General features: G+C 45.2%; 2 protein-coding genes across 2 annotated transcripts; both read right to left on the bottom strand.

The window, feature by feature from the left end:
- Nucleotides 1–1,537: 1,537 nt before the first annotated feature.
- LOC306768916 (stress-associated endoplasmic reticulum protein 1) lies at nucleotides 1,538–13,136 on the bottom strand. Its single transcript, XM_079257392.1, has 3 exons — nucleotides 12,238–13,136; nucleotides 8,676–8,751; nucleotides 1,538–2,639 (listed from the first exon to the last, which is right to left on the bottom strand). The coding sequence occupies exons 1-3, from the start codon at nucleotides 12,319–12,321 to the stop codon at nucleotides 2,599–2,601; spliced, it is 201 nt and encodes a 66-aa protein (XP_079113518.1). The 5' UTR covers nucleotides 12,322–13,136; the 3' UTR covers nucleotides 1,538–2,598.
- A 499-nt stretch (nucleotides 13,137–13,635) lies between these two features.
- Nucleotides 13,636–16,716, bottom strand: LOC306769331 (C-type natriuretic peptide 2-like; the record flags this gene model as incomplete). The annotated part of the gene is made up of 2 exons (XM_079257897.1): nucleotides 13,636–13,914; nucleotides 16,624–16,716. 2 exons carry the CDS (start codon nucleotides 16,714–16,716, stop codon nucleotides 13,636–13,638), a joined length of 372 nt encoding a protein of 123 aa, XP_079114023.1.

Genomic DNA, 16,716 nt, shown 5'->3' on the forward strand with positions numbered 1-16,716 from the left:
AGCAGCCTGTAAAGTCCTACAGCCTGTAAAGTCCAGCAGCCTGTAAAGTCCTGCAGCCTGTAAAGTCCAGCAGCCTGTAAAGTCCAGCAGCCTGTAAAGTCCTGCGGCCTGTAAAGTCCTACAGTCTGTAAAGTCCAGCAGCCTGTAAAGTCCTGCAGTCTGTAAAGTCCAGCAGCCTGTAAAGTCCAGCAGCCTGTAAAGTCCAGCAGTCTGTAAAGTCCAGCAGCCTGTAAAGTCCAGCAGTCTGTAAAGTCCTGCAGTCTGTAAAGTCCAGCGGCCTGTAAAGTCCTGCAGCCTGTAAAGTCTTACATTCTGTAAAGTCCAGCAGCCTGTAAAGTCCTACAGCCTGTAAAGTCCTGCGGTCTGTAAAGTCCTAGTCTGTAAAGTCCTGCGGTCTGTAAAGTCCTACAGCCTGTAAAGTCCTACAGTCTGTAAAGTCCTACAGCCTGTAAAGTCCTGCAGTCTGTAAAGTCCTACAGTCTGTAAAGTCCTACAGCCTGTAAAGTCCTACAGTCTGTAAAGTCCTACAGCCTGTAAAGTCCTGCAGCCTGTAAAGTCCTACAGCCTGTAAAGTCCTGCAGTCTGTAAAGTCCAGCAGCCTGTAAAGTCCTACAGTCTGTAAAGTCCAGCAGCCTGTAAAGTCCTGCGGTCTGTAAAGTCCTACAGTCTGTAAAGTCCAGCAGCCTGTAAAGTCCTACAGTCTGTAAAGTCCAGCGGCCTGTAAAGTCCAGCAGCATGTAACGTCGAGTGTGATGACTGAGTCAGATGTGCTGGAGCAGGGACAACCTGGGTTCAAGCCTTCATCCTGACGATGAGGACGGCTACTCTGTGAACAGAAAGACACTCGGAGTCCAGTAGAGAAAATATCGCAGGTTTATTTGTATAAAAGTGGAGCGGGTCGTCCAGCAGCAAACCATCTCTCTTCATTTTAAACAAATATAGGACCGGACCTGGGACCAAATCCAAGACCGGGTCTGGGACCAAATCCAGGACTGGGTCTGGGACCAAATCCAGGACCGTGTCTGGGACCAAATCCAGGTCCGGACCTGGGTCTGGGACCAAAACCAGGTCTGTGTCTGAAACCAAAACAAGGTCTAGGTCTGAAACCAAAACCAGGTCTGTGTCTGAAACCAAAACAAGGTCTAGGTCTGAAACCAAAACCAGGTCTGTGTCTGAAACCAAAACCAGGTCTGTGTCTGAAACCAAAACCAGGTCTGTGTCTGAAACCAAAACCAGGTCTGTGTCTGAAACCAAAACCAGGTCTAGGTCTGAAACCAAAACCAGGTCTGTGTCTGAAACCAAAACAAGGTCTAGGTCTGAAACCAAAACCAGGTCTGTGTCTGAAACCAAAACAAGGTCTAGGTCTGAAACCAAAACCAGGTCTGTGTCTGAAACCAAAACCAGGTCTGTGTCTGAAACCAAAACCAGGTCTGTGTCTGAAACCAAAACCAGGTCTGTGTCTGAAACCAAAACCAGGTCTGTGTCTGAAACCAAAACCAGGTCTAGGTCTGAAACCAAAACCAGGTCTAGGTCTGAAACCAAAACCAGGTCTGTGTCTGAAACCAAAACCAGGTCTGTGTCTGAAACCAAAACCAGGTCTGTGTCTGAAACCAAAACCAGGTCTGTGTCTGAAACCAAAACCAGGTCTAGGTCTGAAACCAAAACAAGGTCTAGGTCTGAAACCAAAACAAGGTCTAGGTCTGAAACCAAAACCAGGTCTGTGTCTGAAACCAAAACCAGGTCTGTGTCTGAAACCAAAACAAGGTCTAGGTCTGGGACAAAAACCAGGTCCGGGTCTAGACCAGGACCGGGTCTGGGACCGAAACCAGGTTTGGGTCGAGGAGGAAAACCAGGACCGGGTCTGGGCCCTGTCTGCCGTTCGGAGCTTGGGAACAGAAACCATCTGAGTTTACGGTGGGTTCAGATGAAACTGGTTCCGACCGGATTCTACCGCAGCAGCTTTAATCCCAGGTGTCCAGGAAATGAACATTTATTATGCCAGAAAGCTGCTGTTGGTGCAACGCCAGAGGCGCTCACAGGCATTCAGCTGAGCACTGTCATCCCTTCAGCAGATCCTCCTCATCAATAACTTTTATTAATCATCACAAAGTGTCTGAAGCTCAGAATTTTCTGGACTTCTGCTCCACTAGCCCAAGCCTGAAGAGCAGCTGGACGACCCGAGGAGGGGGGGTTAAGACTTCATCTGAACACAGCATATTCATCAATAATTAATAAACAATATCTGATCAGTGATCAGCTTCATAAAATAAGTAAAAAAACAAAAACAGAGTTACAGAAGGAAGTAAAACCAGTTCAGACTCCACAGGAATAGTGTGTGTACGTGTTCATGTCTTTCTGTGTTTGTGGGGACCAGATGGATTCGCACACACATTGTTTGGGGGGGGGGGGGGGGGGGGGTTGACGGGTTCAGGTTGGCATCTGGAGGTGGTTCAAGTGAGCAAACATTGTACGTTATGGTTCCCAAAAGCAAGAAAGACCTGCATATGTGTGTGTGTGTGTATAGAGTGGTGGGTGGGGTCATGAGGCAACGCCCCACCCCCCAACATGACACGGCTCAGCTCCGGGGGTCAGAGGTCATCACATGCCCTGTCTGATGCTCTGGATGATCTGGAAAATTGCTGCAAAAAAACAGAGAAGGTCATGTGGCAGCCGAAGGAGATGTCAACAACATGTAAATGACATGTCAACAACATGTAAACAATATGTAAATGACATGTCAACAACATGTAAACAATATGTAAATGACATGTCAACAACATGTAAACAATATGTAAATGACATGTCAACAACATGTAAACAATATGTAAATGACATGTCAACAACATGTAAACAATATGTAAATGACATGTCAACAACATTTAAATGGCATGTAAACGACATGTCAACAACATGTAAACGACATTTAAAAATGTAAATGACATGTCAGCAACATGTAAATGGCATGTAAACGACATGTCAACAACATGTAAACTATGTAAATGACATGTCAACAACATGTAAATGGCATGTAAACGACATGTCAACAACATGTAAACGACACATCAACAACATAAAAATGACATGCCAACAACATGTAAACGACATTTAAAAATGTAAATGACATGTCAACAACATGTAAACTATATGTAAAAAACATGTAAACAACGCATAAACATGTAAACAACATGTAAACAACATGCAAACAACATGTAAACGCATAAACGACATGTAAACAACATGTTAACGGCATGTAAACAACACGTAAACAATGTGTAAACAACGCGTAAACAACATGTAAACGACATGTTACCAACCTGTAAACGACAGGTTACCAACATGTAAACGACATGTAAACAACATGTTAACGACATGTAAACAACACGTAAACGACATGTTACTAGGGCTGCAACGATTACTCGGGTAACTCGAGAAACTCAAGTACAAAAATTGATCGAGGCAAATTATTTACCTCGAGGCTCCGTTTAATATCACGTGGTGAAATATTTTCATTTATGGATCATTGCGGCGTTCTCAGACCACTGCGCTGTTCGGAGGGACTACATCACTGTTTCAGTAAACATATAAAATATTTAGACATTTATAAAATATATAAAAACAGAATCTGTCGCCTACGGTGTGTCTGTACAGTATGACTGTTTTGCGTAGCCTCTGTTCCTGCAGCAAACTTTTATTCCGTATTAAACAGACACAGTTTTAACAGGCGTGCCGTCCACCAAGATATCGGCTAGTTCTTAGATACTTTGGACAAGTCAGACTTTTTACAAGTCAGTCCTCCTTTCTCCGGGAATTCTTTTAATCTTTTAAAAGGCAGGAATTTGCGACCGGTTGAGAATTTATTCTCCACACATTGAATGCGTGCACAAACATGTTGGCACACTTTAAAATATGATACTTTTAAAACATTTTAAAAGTATCACATTTTAAAACATTTTCCTCATGCATTATGTAGTACCAACACATGCAACAGCTTCAGAAATATACATTTATAGATTTACTTTGGTTGAGTTTCTAGTATTTCTTTTACAAATTATATATACATATATATATATATATATATATATATATATATATATATATATATATATATATATATATATATATATATACCAGCATCTTACCAACATGATACCAACATGAAAATGACGTTACCAACATGTAAACGACACGTTACCAACATGGAAACGATATGTTACCAACTTGTTACCAACATGTAAACGACATGTTGCCAACATGTAAACGACATGTAAACATGTTACAAACATGTAAACGACATGTTACCAACATGTAAACGACATGTAAACATGTTACCAACATGTAAACAACGTTACCAACATGTAAACGACATGTTACCAACATGGAAACGATATGTTACCAACTTGTTACCAACATGTAAACGACATGTTACCAACATGTAAACGACATGTTACCAACATGTAAACGACATGTAAACATGTTACCAACATGTAAACGACATGTTACCAACATGTAAACGACATGTAAACATGTTACCAACATGTAAACAACGTTACCAACATGTAAACGACATGTTACCAACATGGAAACGATATGTTACCAACTTGTTACCAACATGTAAACGACATGTTACCAACATGTAAACGACATGTAAACATGTTACCAACATGTAAACGACATGTTACCAACATGTAAACGACATGTAAACATGTTACCAACATGTAAACGACATGTTACCAACATGTAAACGACATGTAAACAACGTTACCAACATGTAAACGACATGTTACCAACATGGAAACAATATGTTACCAACTTGTTACAAACATGTAAACGACATGTAAACAACATGTTACCAACATGTAAACGACATGTAAACAACATGTTACCAACATGTAAACGTTACCAACATGTAAACGACATGTTACCAATATGATACCAACATGTAAACGACATGTTATCAACATGTAAATGACATGTTACCAAAATGATACCAACATGTAAACATGTTAACATGATACCAACATGTAAATAACATGTAAACAACATGTTACCAACATGTAAACAACGTTACCAACATGTAAATGACATGTTACCAATATGATACTTAACATGTAAACAGACTGCTTTACTCCGTCACTGAATCTCTGAAAACCTGGCTTCCTCGTCTCCAAGTTCCACTGTTTCTATTGGTTTATCCTGAGAAATTACCCGTTTCAGTCAGAACCAGGTCCATTTCAGTGTGAACGAGGTCCGTTTCAGTCAGAACTAACCCGTTTCAGTGTGAATCAGGTCCGTCTCAGTCAGAACCAACACGTTTCAATGGGAACCAGGTCACACCTGTTCTGTCTCCATTTCGTTTAAAAGGAAAAAGTCTTTACTTCTTTCTTAGCACGTCTAAAACTTCGTTAACACAAGTCCTGGAACACTGAACCGGTTTCTGGATTGGGTCCTGAAGGGACCAGTCGGGTTTCTGCAACATGGAAATGATGTTGGTGCGTCGCCCGTCAAAATAAAAGCCTGCAGAATTCTGTTTTCCAGATGTAACAAATGTGTGGTTTTTATGCAGGATGAACAAGCAGCCTGGTTCGTCCATGTGAAATGTCTCCATGTTCCATGTGTTCCATTTTCCGGCTTTCTCCCTGCTTCCATCAGCTGAAAACCAGTAGGAAACCAGCCGGAAACCAACTGGAAACCAGCCGAAAACCAGCCGGAAACCAACTGGAAACCAGCCGGAAACCAACTGGAAACCAGCTGGAAACCAACTTGAAACCAGTCGGAAACCAGCTGGAAACCAACTGGAAACCAACTGGAAACCAGCCGCAAACCAACTTGAAACCAGCCGGAAACCAACTGGAAACCAGCCGGAAACCAACTGGAAACCAACTGGAAACCAGCCGGAAACCAACTGGAAACCAGCTGGAAATCAACAGGAAACCAACTGGAAACCAGCTGGAAATCAACTAGAAACCAGCTGGAAACCAGCCGGAAACCAGCTGGAAACCAGCCAGAAACCAACTGGAAACCAGCCAGAAACCAACTGGAAACCAGCTGGAAATCAACTGGAAACCAACTGGAAACCAGCTGGAAACCAGCTGGAAACCAGCTGGAAACCAGCCGGAAACCAACTAGAAACCAGCTGGAAACCAGCCGGAAACCAGCTGGAAACCAGCCGGAAACCAACTGGAAACCAGCTGGAAATCAACTGGAAACCAACTGGAAACCAGCTGGAAACCAGCCGGAAACCAACTGGAAACCAGCTGGAAACCAGCTGAAAACCAGCCGGAAACCAACTGGAAACCAGCCGGAAACCAGCTGGAAACCAGCCGGAAACCAACTGGAAACCAGCTGGAAATCAACTGGAAACCAACTGGAAACCAGCTGGAAACCAGCCGGAAACCAGCCGGAAACCAACTGGAAACCAGCTGGAAACCAACTGGAAACCAGCCGGAAACCAGCTGGAAATCAGCCCGAAACCAACTAGAAACCAGCTGGAAACCAGCCGGAAACCAGCTGAAAACCAGGCGGAAACCAACTGGAAACCAGCCGGAAACCAGCTGGAAACCAACTGGAAACCAGTCGGAAACCAACCGGAAACCAGCTGGAAACCAACTGGAAACCAACTGGAAACCAGCCGGAAATCAACTAGAAACCAGCTGGAAACCAGCCGGAAACCAACTGGAAACCAGCTGGAAATCAACTGGAAACCAGCTGGAAACCAGCCGGAAATCAACTAGAAACCAGCTGGAAACCAGCCGGAAACCAACTGGAAACCAGCTGGAAATCAACTGGAAACCAGCTGGAAACCAGCTGGAAACCAGCTGGAAATCAACTGGAAACCAGCTGGAAATCAACTGGAAACCATCTGGAAACCAACCGGAAACCAGCTGGAAACCAGCTGGAAATCAACTGGAAACCATCTGGAAACCAACTGGAAACCAGTCGGAAACCGACCGGAAACCAACCGGAAACCAGCTGGAAACCAACTGGAAACCAACTGGAAACCAGCCGGAAATCAACTAGAAACCAGCTGGAAACCAGCCGGAAACCAACTGGAAACCAGCTGGAAATCAACTGGAAACCAGCTGGAAACCAGCCGGAAATCAACTAGAAACCAGCTGGAAACCAGCCGGAAACCAACTGGAAACCAGCTGGAAATCAACTGGAAACCAGCTGGAAACCAGCTGGAAACCAACTGGAAACCAGCTGGAAATCAACTGGAAACCAGCTGGAAATCAACTGGAAACCATCTGGAAACCAACCGGAAACCAGCTGGAAACCAACTGAAAACCAGCTGGAAACCAACCGGAAACCATCTGGAAACCAACCGGAAACCAGCCGGAAACCAACTGGAAACCAGCTGGAAATCAACTGGAAACCAACTGGAAACCAGCCGGAAACCAGCTGGAAATCAGCCGGAAACCAACTAGAAACCAGCTGGAAACCAGCCGGAAACCAGCTGGAAACCAGCCGGAAACCAACTGGAAACCATCTGGAAATCAACTGGAAACCAACTGGAAACCAGCTGGAAACCAGCCGGAAACCAGCCGGAAACCAACTGGAAACCAGCTGGAAATCAACCGGAAACCATCTGGAAACCAACCGGAAACCAGCCGGAAACCAACTGGAAACCAGCTGGAAATCAACTGGAAACCAACTGGAAACCAGCCAGAAACCAGCTGGAAATCAGCCGGAAACCAACTAGAAACCAGCTGGAAACCAGCCGGAAACCAGCTGGAAACCATCTGGAAATCAACTGGAAACCAGCTGGAAACCAGCCGGAAACCAGCCGGAAACCAACTGGAAACCAGCTGGAAATCAACTGGAAACCAGCCGGAAACCAGCTGAAAACCAGCCGGAAACCAACTGGAAACCAGCCGGAAACCAGCTGGAAACCAGCCGGAAACCAACTGGAAACCAGCTGGAAATCAACTGGAAACCAACTGGAAACCAGCTGGAAACCAGCCAGAAACCAGCTGGAAATCAACTGGAAACCAGCCGGAAACCAGCTGAAAACCAGCCGGAAACCAACTGGAAACCAGCCGGAAACCAGCTGGAAACCAACTTGAAACCAGTCGGAAACCAACTGGAAACCAGCCGGAAATCAACTAGAAACCAACTGGAAACCAGCCGGAAACCAGCTGGAAACCAACTTGAAACCAGTCGGAAACCAACTGGAAACCAGCCGGAAATCAACTGGAAACCAGCCGGAAACCAACTGGAAACCAGCTGGAAATCAACTGGAAACCAGCTGGAAATCAACTGGAAACCAACTGGAAACCATCTGGAAACCAACCGGAAACCAGCTGGAAACCAACTGGAAACCAGCTGGAAACCAACTGGAAACCATCTGGAAACCAACCGGAAACCAGCTGGAAACCAACTGGAAACCATCTGGAAACCAGCCGGAAACCAGCTGGAAATCAACTGGAAACCAGCTGGAAATCAACTGGAAATCAGCTGGAAATCAACTGGAAACCAGCTGGAAATCAACTGGAAACCAACTGGAAACCAGCTGGAAACCAACAGAGCGTGCACTCGTGCTTTTCTCAGCTGTTGCAACCGTTAAATCTGGTACCACTGGTCGGTGACGTGTTTTCCGATCCCCATCACAGGCTGTGGGATTCAGTGACGAGTTCAGCAGAACCTCCTCAGAGATCAGAACCTGGAGAGAAGCTCACCTGATCCACAAACCACGAAGACGAAGAGTGCCAGCAGCCACGGACCCACTGGAGACTTGTCCTCGTTCACTGGTCGCTGGAAGAAAAACAGCATTTCTGAGCCGCAGTTTGGCCTGAATGTGGCGGTTCTACGGGTCAGATGTGCTACTAGACCCATTTCTGCCAGAACCGAGTCAACAGTATTCTGCTTCAGACAATCATCACTTCATCGGATTCATGGAGCAAAACTACACAAAACTTCCGCATTCGACCGTCAGGAGAAAAGTGTCAGGGTAAAAATGAAATAGATCCGACCATTGGTTCCCGTTTGTTCCGACACATTTCACCAGTCGCACCACTGCTTTCATCTTCTGAACATTTCACGCAGACTAAAATGTAATCAGAAATCTGTTTACTGAAATGTTAAATGAAATCTGTCACTTAAAGGGTGAAAAACATCAAACTATCCGTAAATGGTTTCCCAGTTGGACCTGTGTAAAATATTCACAGTAGTTTCATGCAGGGACGTTTTTGTCTTCAGGACCAAATGTGAGACTTAAACATAGAAACGTCACGACTCGTCTGGTGTTTATATTTATTTACGTTGTTTTTAAGTCACCGCACTCAACCTCTGACCGGGGCTTGATAAGCGATGACACGGAAATGTGGTTTATGGAATTTAATGTTTTTATTTTTGATAAAATCTGTGTGAACAAACAGGTTAAAACTTTCAGACAGAAGCTGTTTATAAATCTGTTTATTGATCTTTTTACACCCAGATGGAAGCAGGTCTCTCATTAAACATTCACTGACGAGAATTTAGCTTGATTACATCACGCTGACGTCAATCAGACGCCGTTGAATCAAGTTGACGTCAATCAGACGCCGTTACATCACGCTGATGTCAATCAGACGCCGTTACATCACGCTGACGTCAATCAGACACTGTTACATCAATCTGATGTCAATCAGATGCCGTTACATCGCGCTGACGTCAATCAGACGGCGTTACATCAATCAGACGCCGTTAAATCACGCTGACGTCAATCAGACGCCATTTAATCACGTTGACGTCAATCAGACGACGTTGCATCAATCTGACGTCAATCAGAAGTCGTTGAATCATGTTGATGTCAATCAGACGCTGTTACATCAATCCGATGTCAATCAGACGCTGTTACATCAATCCGATGTCAATCAGACGCCGTTCCATCAATCTGACAACAATCAGACACCGTTGAATCACGTTGACAACAATCAGACGCCGTTCCATCAATCTGATGTCAGACGCCGTTACATCACGCTGACAACAATCAGGCGCCCTTCCATCAATCTGACAACAATCAGACGCCGTTACATCAATCTGACAACAATCAGACGCCGTTCCATCAATCTGACAACAATCAGACGCCGTTACATCAATCTGACAACAATCAAACGATGTTACATTGCACTGACGTCAAAGTCCATTACATCAATCTGATGTCAGATGCCGTTACATCAATCTGACAACAATCAGACACCGTTACATCGCGCTGACGTCATTCAAACGACGTTACATCAATCTGACGTCAAACGCCATTACATCGCGGTGACATCAATCAGACACCGTTGCATCAATCTGACGTCAGACGCCTTTACATCAATCTGACGTCAATCAGACGACGTTGAATCACGTTGACATCAATCAGACGCGGTTACATCAATCTGATGTCAATCAGTCGCCGTTACATCACGCTGACATCAAACAGACGCCGTTAAATCACACTGACGTCAATCAGACGCCGTTACATCGCGCTGCTGTCAATCAGACGCCATTACATCGTGCTGACGTCAATCAGACGCCGTTACATCGCGCTGATGTCAATCAGACGCCATTACATCGTGCTGACGTCAATCAGACGCCGTTACATCGAGCTGACGTCAATCAGAAGCCATTACATCGTGCTGACGTCAATCAGACGCCGTTATATCGCGCTGATGTCAATCAGACGCCATTACATCGTGCTGACGTCAATCAGACGCCGTTACATCGAGCTGACGTCAATCAGAAGCCATTACATCGTGCTGACGTCAATCAGACGCCGTTATATCGCGCTGATGTCAATCAGACGCCATTACATCGTGCTGACGTCAATCAGACGCCGTTACATCGAGCTGACGTCAATCAGACGCCGTTACATCGAGCTGACGTCAATCAGACGCCTAACCGCGAATGCAACAGACGAACTAACTGTGAACACAACATCCGAACTAACCGTGAACACAATGCCCAGACTGACCGTGAACACCTCACTGCGACGTCCGGACGGACCGTGAACGCTTCATCGCGACGTCCGGACGGACCGTGAACGCCTCACTGCGACGTCCGGACGGACCGTGAACGCTTCATCGCGACGTCCGGACGGACCGTGAACACCTCACTGCGATATCCGGACGGACCGTGAACGCTTCATCGCGACGTCCGGACGGACCGTGAACACCTCACTGCGACGTCTGGACGGACCGTGAACGCTTCATCGCGACGTCCGGATGGACCGTGAACGCTTCATCGCGACGTCCGGACGGACCGTGAACACCTCACTGCGATATCCGGACGGACCGTGAACGCTTCATCGCGACGTCCGGACGGACCGTGAACACCTCACTGCGACGTCTGGACGGACCGTGAACGCTTCATCGCGACATCCGGACGGACCGTGAACGCCTCACTGCGACATCCGGACGGACCGTGAACACCTCACTGCGACGTCTGGACGGACCGTGAACGCTTCATCGCGACGTCCGGACGGACCGTGAACGCCTCACTGCGACATCCGGACGGACCGTGAACACCTCACTGCGACGTCTGGACGGACCGTGAACGCTTCATCGCGACGTCCGGACGGACCGTGAACGCCTCACTGCGACATCCGGACGGACCGTGAACACCTCACTGCGACGTCTGGACGGACCGTGAACGCCTCACTGCGATATCCGGACGGACCGTGAACGCCTCACTGCGATATCCGGACGGACCGTGAACGCCTCACTGCGACGTCTGGACGGACCGTGAACGCCTCACTGCGATATCCGGACGGACCGTGAACACCTCACTGCAACGTCTGGACGGACCGTGAACGCCTCACTGCGACGTCTGACCGGACCGTGAACGCCTCACTGCGATATCCGGACGGACCGTGAACACCTCACTGCGACATCCGGACGGACCGTGAACACCTCACTGCGACGTCTGGACGGACCGTGAACGCCTCACTGCGACATCCGGACGGACCGTGAACACCTCACTGCGACATCCGGACTGACCGTGAACGCCTCTGACGCATTTACTGACATTTTGTGTTAAAGTTTGTGTCTTTCTGTGTTTGGACCGTCAGGTTTTCCTGCCTGGTTCCGGCCGGATGAGACATGTAGGCATTCTGCTGGAAATGAGGGGAAAACGGAGACTTTGCTGCGGTTTGGGACAACAAAGAGGCGGAAGTTAACAGCTGCTAGCTGCAGGGTTCCGGGTCCAACCCGCAGCGCGAGCCGTCCAGCAGAACCAGAGCAGAACGCGCGGACACATGCATGCGGGGGACAGTACCGACGTCTTCTGGACGTGTCCCCGCTGTGTGATGGTCTTGCTGTGCCGCTCGTTCGCCACCTTCATCCGCTGCACCGCCGACATGTTGTGGGTTAATAACTGGACCGGACCGGTACCACCACGTCACGCGGACAAGGAGAGGGCCTTGGGTCGCGCCGGAGGAAACGTCCCGCGACAGGAGGGTCTCAGGCGGGTTTGTCTCCGCGATGCTGGGCACGTAGCGTCCGCAGGAGTGCGAGCCGTTAGCCGTTAGCTGAGGCTAACCCCCGTCACGTGACACGGGACGGTCCGATTCAAAATGGCTCCCTGCTGCCCTCCAGCGGCGCGGGAAAATTAGCTTTTATTTTATGCTGGGAAGTCAACAAGTAAAGAAATAAATGTAATTAATTCATAAATACAATAAAAAAATACAGACATAAAAGAACAAGAACCAATCCAGACACCATAAAAATATTTTTATATACTGTTGAAGTATTAAACTATTAAATTCCTCATAAAGACAGTGTATGGAACATACCAGAAAAATCACCTTGTCGTAGGAGGAATAAGTCAGCCAACAACAACCCTCTGGAGATTTTAACACATTACTATTGTCATAATTGTCCAAATTAAACAATTGTCTTGTAACTGTGTATTAAATGTAAATGTCCACACATGATGGGGCACAATCTGTTCCATCTCACACTATGTAAAATATTTTAACGTTAACATCAACATTATATAATCGTCTGCCTGACAGGCCTGGTGTTTTAACTGATATATTATACAAAGAACCTTTTCTTTTTTCTTTTTTTTTTTTTTTAGTTAATTCCACAGAATGTCTAGTTTGTTTTCAAACCGGAACCAACTGATTAATTGTAGAAATCTTCATTGAATCAATACATTTCATTTGTTGAGAAATAAATGAAATAGTCACTGATAATATTCTTCATGTCATCACTGGTTCCTTGGAGTCCCAGCTCTGGTGATTCGTTTTACTCTCTAAGTTGTCTTGCTTATGTAGAACCTTGCTAATGATTCATGTGTGCCATTGTTCAGGTAAACTCCGCCTGCGGTTAGAGACTTGATAACACCATCATCAGAGCCGAGGGAAATTCCTCTTGATTTTTAATGCAGCCTTTTCTCCATTAACACGTCTGCGTGGTAAACCCACGGTCGTCTCACACTCAGTGTCCTGATGGCTGGTTTGGAGCCCGGTCAGAGGTCAACAGTAGGATGGTCTTCTGGATCTTTTTCAGTCCACCATGGAGTCTCCACCTGATGGACCAGGAGGTCTTTTAGATCAGAGGTTAAATAAGGTCAGTACCATACATTCAATCACTTCATTGTGAACACGGTAACATGGTCAAAGGAGTCTCTGGAATACCATGTGGTCACCATGGCAACGTGCTGTTTCTCCTAACATCCCAACCCGCTGATGGAGCCGATGCGGTCCATCTTCATCCCGAAGCATCCTCTACTTCCCACCATGGACTTGCGGCTCCGCCTCCTTATTTTGGCCTGCCGCTGCAGGAAGTCGTGGAAAAACCGAGGCACCGATTCCTGCCCACCGACCGACCTGCTGGAGTCACTGTGGCTCGGGACTGGTTGTCCAGCCGAGCCCTCTGTGATGTCATCAGGTGTGGGTGGAGCCAAGATGAGAGAAGCGAGGCGGGAGCCGAACAGATGGCGCAAGACCTGAAGAGATGGAGCTGGTTGGTTAGTTAGAGTAAACACTGACTACCCTCATTAATTCAATTCAATTCAACTTTATTTATATAGCGTCAAATCACGGCAATGCCATCTCAAGACGCTTTACAGACAGAGGGGAAAACATAATGAAGGCCAATTCATAACAGCCTATATAAGGAAACCAACAGATTGAGTTGAGTCCAACTCAATCTCCCATCCTGAGCAAGCACACTGGCGACAGTGGGAAGGAAAAAACTCCCTTTTAACAGGAAGGAAACCTCCGGCAGAACCCGGCTCAGGACAGGCAGCCATCTGCCTCTGCTGTGTGGGGGGAAGAGGACAGAAAGACAACAGACAACAGGAACTGCTACTCCCGACCAGGGAGACCTGCTGAGACAGGAGACATACATGCTAATGATGCAACACTGTTAGGGGGGAGGGGGGGATAAAAGAGAGAGATAAAGAGAAAGAAGCTCAGTGTATCAGTAAATGTCCCTCAGCAGTCTAAACCTATAGCAGCATAACTAAGGGATGCTAACCATCCCTAGCTGTAGGACTTATCAAAAAGATAAGTCTTCAGCCTAGTCTTAAAGGTGGGGAGGGTGTCTGCTTCCCTAACACTAACTGGGAGCTTATTCCATAAGAGAGGGGCCTGATAACCAAAGGCTCTGCCTCCTGCTCGGCTCTTTGAGACTCTAGGAACCACAAGTAAGCCTGCAGTCTGCGAACGAAGTACTCTACTTGGTATATAAGGAACAATGAGGTCTTTGATATATAGTGGTGCCTGGTTGTGGAGGGCTTTATATGTAAGGAGAAGGATTTTAAATTCTATTCTAGATTCAACAAGCAGCCAATGAAGAGAGGCTAAAACTGGAGAAATATTATCTCTCCTGCTGGTTCTGGTCAGGACTCTGGCTGCAGAATTCTGGATCAGCTGAAGGCTTTTCAGGGCATATTTAGGACAGCCCAGTAATAGAGAGTTACAGTAATCTAGTCTCGAAGTAACAAAAGCGTGAACCAGTTTTTCTGCATCACTCCGAGACAGAATGTCCCTAATTTTGGCTATATTACGTAAATGAAAGAAGGCTGTTTTAGTAACCTGCTTAATATGTGGGCCAAAGGACAGGTCAGGGTCAAATATTACTCCAAGGTTTCTCACTGTAGCACTAGAAGCTAAAGTAATGCCATCCAGGTTCATTACAAAACCGGAAAATTTAGCTCTGAGTTTTTCAGATCCAATGAGAATTACTTCAGTCTTATCTGAGTTTAAGAGGAGAAAATTTCTAGACATCCAAGTCTTTATGTCTATGAGACAATTTTGTAGCCTATTGGGCTGATTTTGTTTCATCTGGTTTAAAGGATAAGTATAGTTGAGTATCATCTGCATAACAATGAAAGTTTATTCCATGCTGTCTAATAATTTTGCCTAAAGGGAGCATATATAGCGTGAAGAGTATTGGTCCAAGTACAGAACCTTGAGGAACTCCATGACTTACTGTAGTTTGGGAGGAGGACTTGTCATTTACATGAACAAACTGAAGTCTATCAGATAAATATGATTTAAACCAGCTTAACGCTGTACCTGTAATTCCAATCACCTGTTCTAGTCTTTGTAACAGAATGTTATGATCGACTGTATCAAATGCAGCACTAAGATCAAGCAAGATAAGTACAGACACAAGTCCATTACTCTGACTCATTAATCTGATTACTGTTATTAATTTCATAAGTCTCATGACTGTGACTGTCATTAATCTGATTAGTTTCAGTATTCTGATTAGACTAGTTAATCTGAATAATTTAATTTAGATATGGAATTTAATATATCTGATAAATTTTAATTAATCTGATTATTATGTTTAATCTTAATATGATGGAAGATCATTCCTGCCAGCAGCCATCAGACTCAGGAACAAGACCTCCTCAAATTAATTATTATATACTACAATATTGAATTTCCGTTTGGGGATTAATAAAGTATTTTTCTTTCTTTTTTTTCCTTTCATTTCATTTCATTATGATTGATTTAATCCTTTTGACTTATTACGATTGATCAGATTATTTTTAACTAGGCCTTCTGATTGTTTGAGCCAAGGCAAAAAGGAGAAGATGCATTTTCTTTTTCTTTGTACAGTAACAGTAAGCATCCATTGTGTTTGACAAATCCAAATGACTCAGTTAACAGTAATTAATATATTAATCACATTGAAATGGTCCTCTGAGACAGACTGGCAACCTGTCCAGGTGAACCATTCCTTTTTACCTGCTCATTGCTGGGATCACCAACCCTGAATTGGAAACTGTGAAGAAGATGAATGGAGGGAGCTCATTCTTGGTACTATGGGTCCAAACACAATGGCTTATGAAGGTTTATCTCTACGAATATTCAAGACAATCTGTTATAGTCACTGAAAAAAGATGTCCTAATAATTGTCTGTTCAAAGGGTAATCTGATTACTCTAATGAATCTGATTGTTTTTTATTGATCTGATGATTTGTCATTAATCTAATTTATTTAAAGATTATGATTAGACAGATTAATCTGACAAAGTTGTATTTTTATGTTATCTTATTTATTTATTTTGCATAATAATGACTGGTACTGTGATGGACCAGGTGTACCTGCCTCTCACCAAATAATTTCTGGGATAGACTCCAGCTTCCCGTAACCCTTCACTGGACTCAGCAGGAAAGAAAATGAATGAATCCACTGACCTGCATGTCATCTCGTTGACGAGGTGAGGGTTTGGTCTCCATGGCAACGGGGAAGAAGAAAAGGATGAAACAGTAGGACCAAAAGGTAGCCAT

The sequence above is a fragment of the Telmatherina bonti genome (assembly GCF_933228915.1).
Source record: "Telmatherina bonti genome assembly, chromosome: 18".
Lineage (NCBI taxonomy): Eukaryota > Metazoa > Chordata > Actinopteri > Atheriniformes > Telmatherinidae > Telmatherina > Telmatherina bonti.

Excerpts from the sequence above, each read along its gene's own strand:
- LOC306768916 (XM_079257392.1), bottom strand. The coding sequence starts at position 12,321 with ATGTCGGCGGTGCAGCGGATGAAGGTGGCGAACGAGCGGCACAGCAAG. Across the intron at positions 8,752-12,237 it reads GACACGTCCAGAAGACGTCG|CGACCAGTGAACGAGGACAA; the intron begins GTACTGTCCCCC and ends TTTTTCTTCCAG. Across the intron at positions 2,640-8,675 it reads CTTCGTGGTTTGTGGATCAG|CAATTTTCCAGATCATCCAG; the intron begins GTGAGCTTCTCT and ends GTTTTTTTGCAG.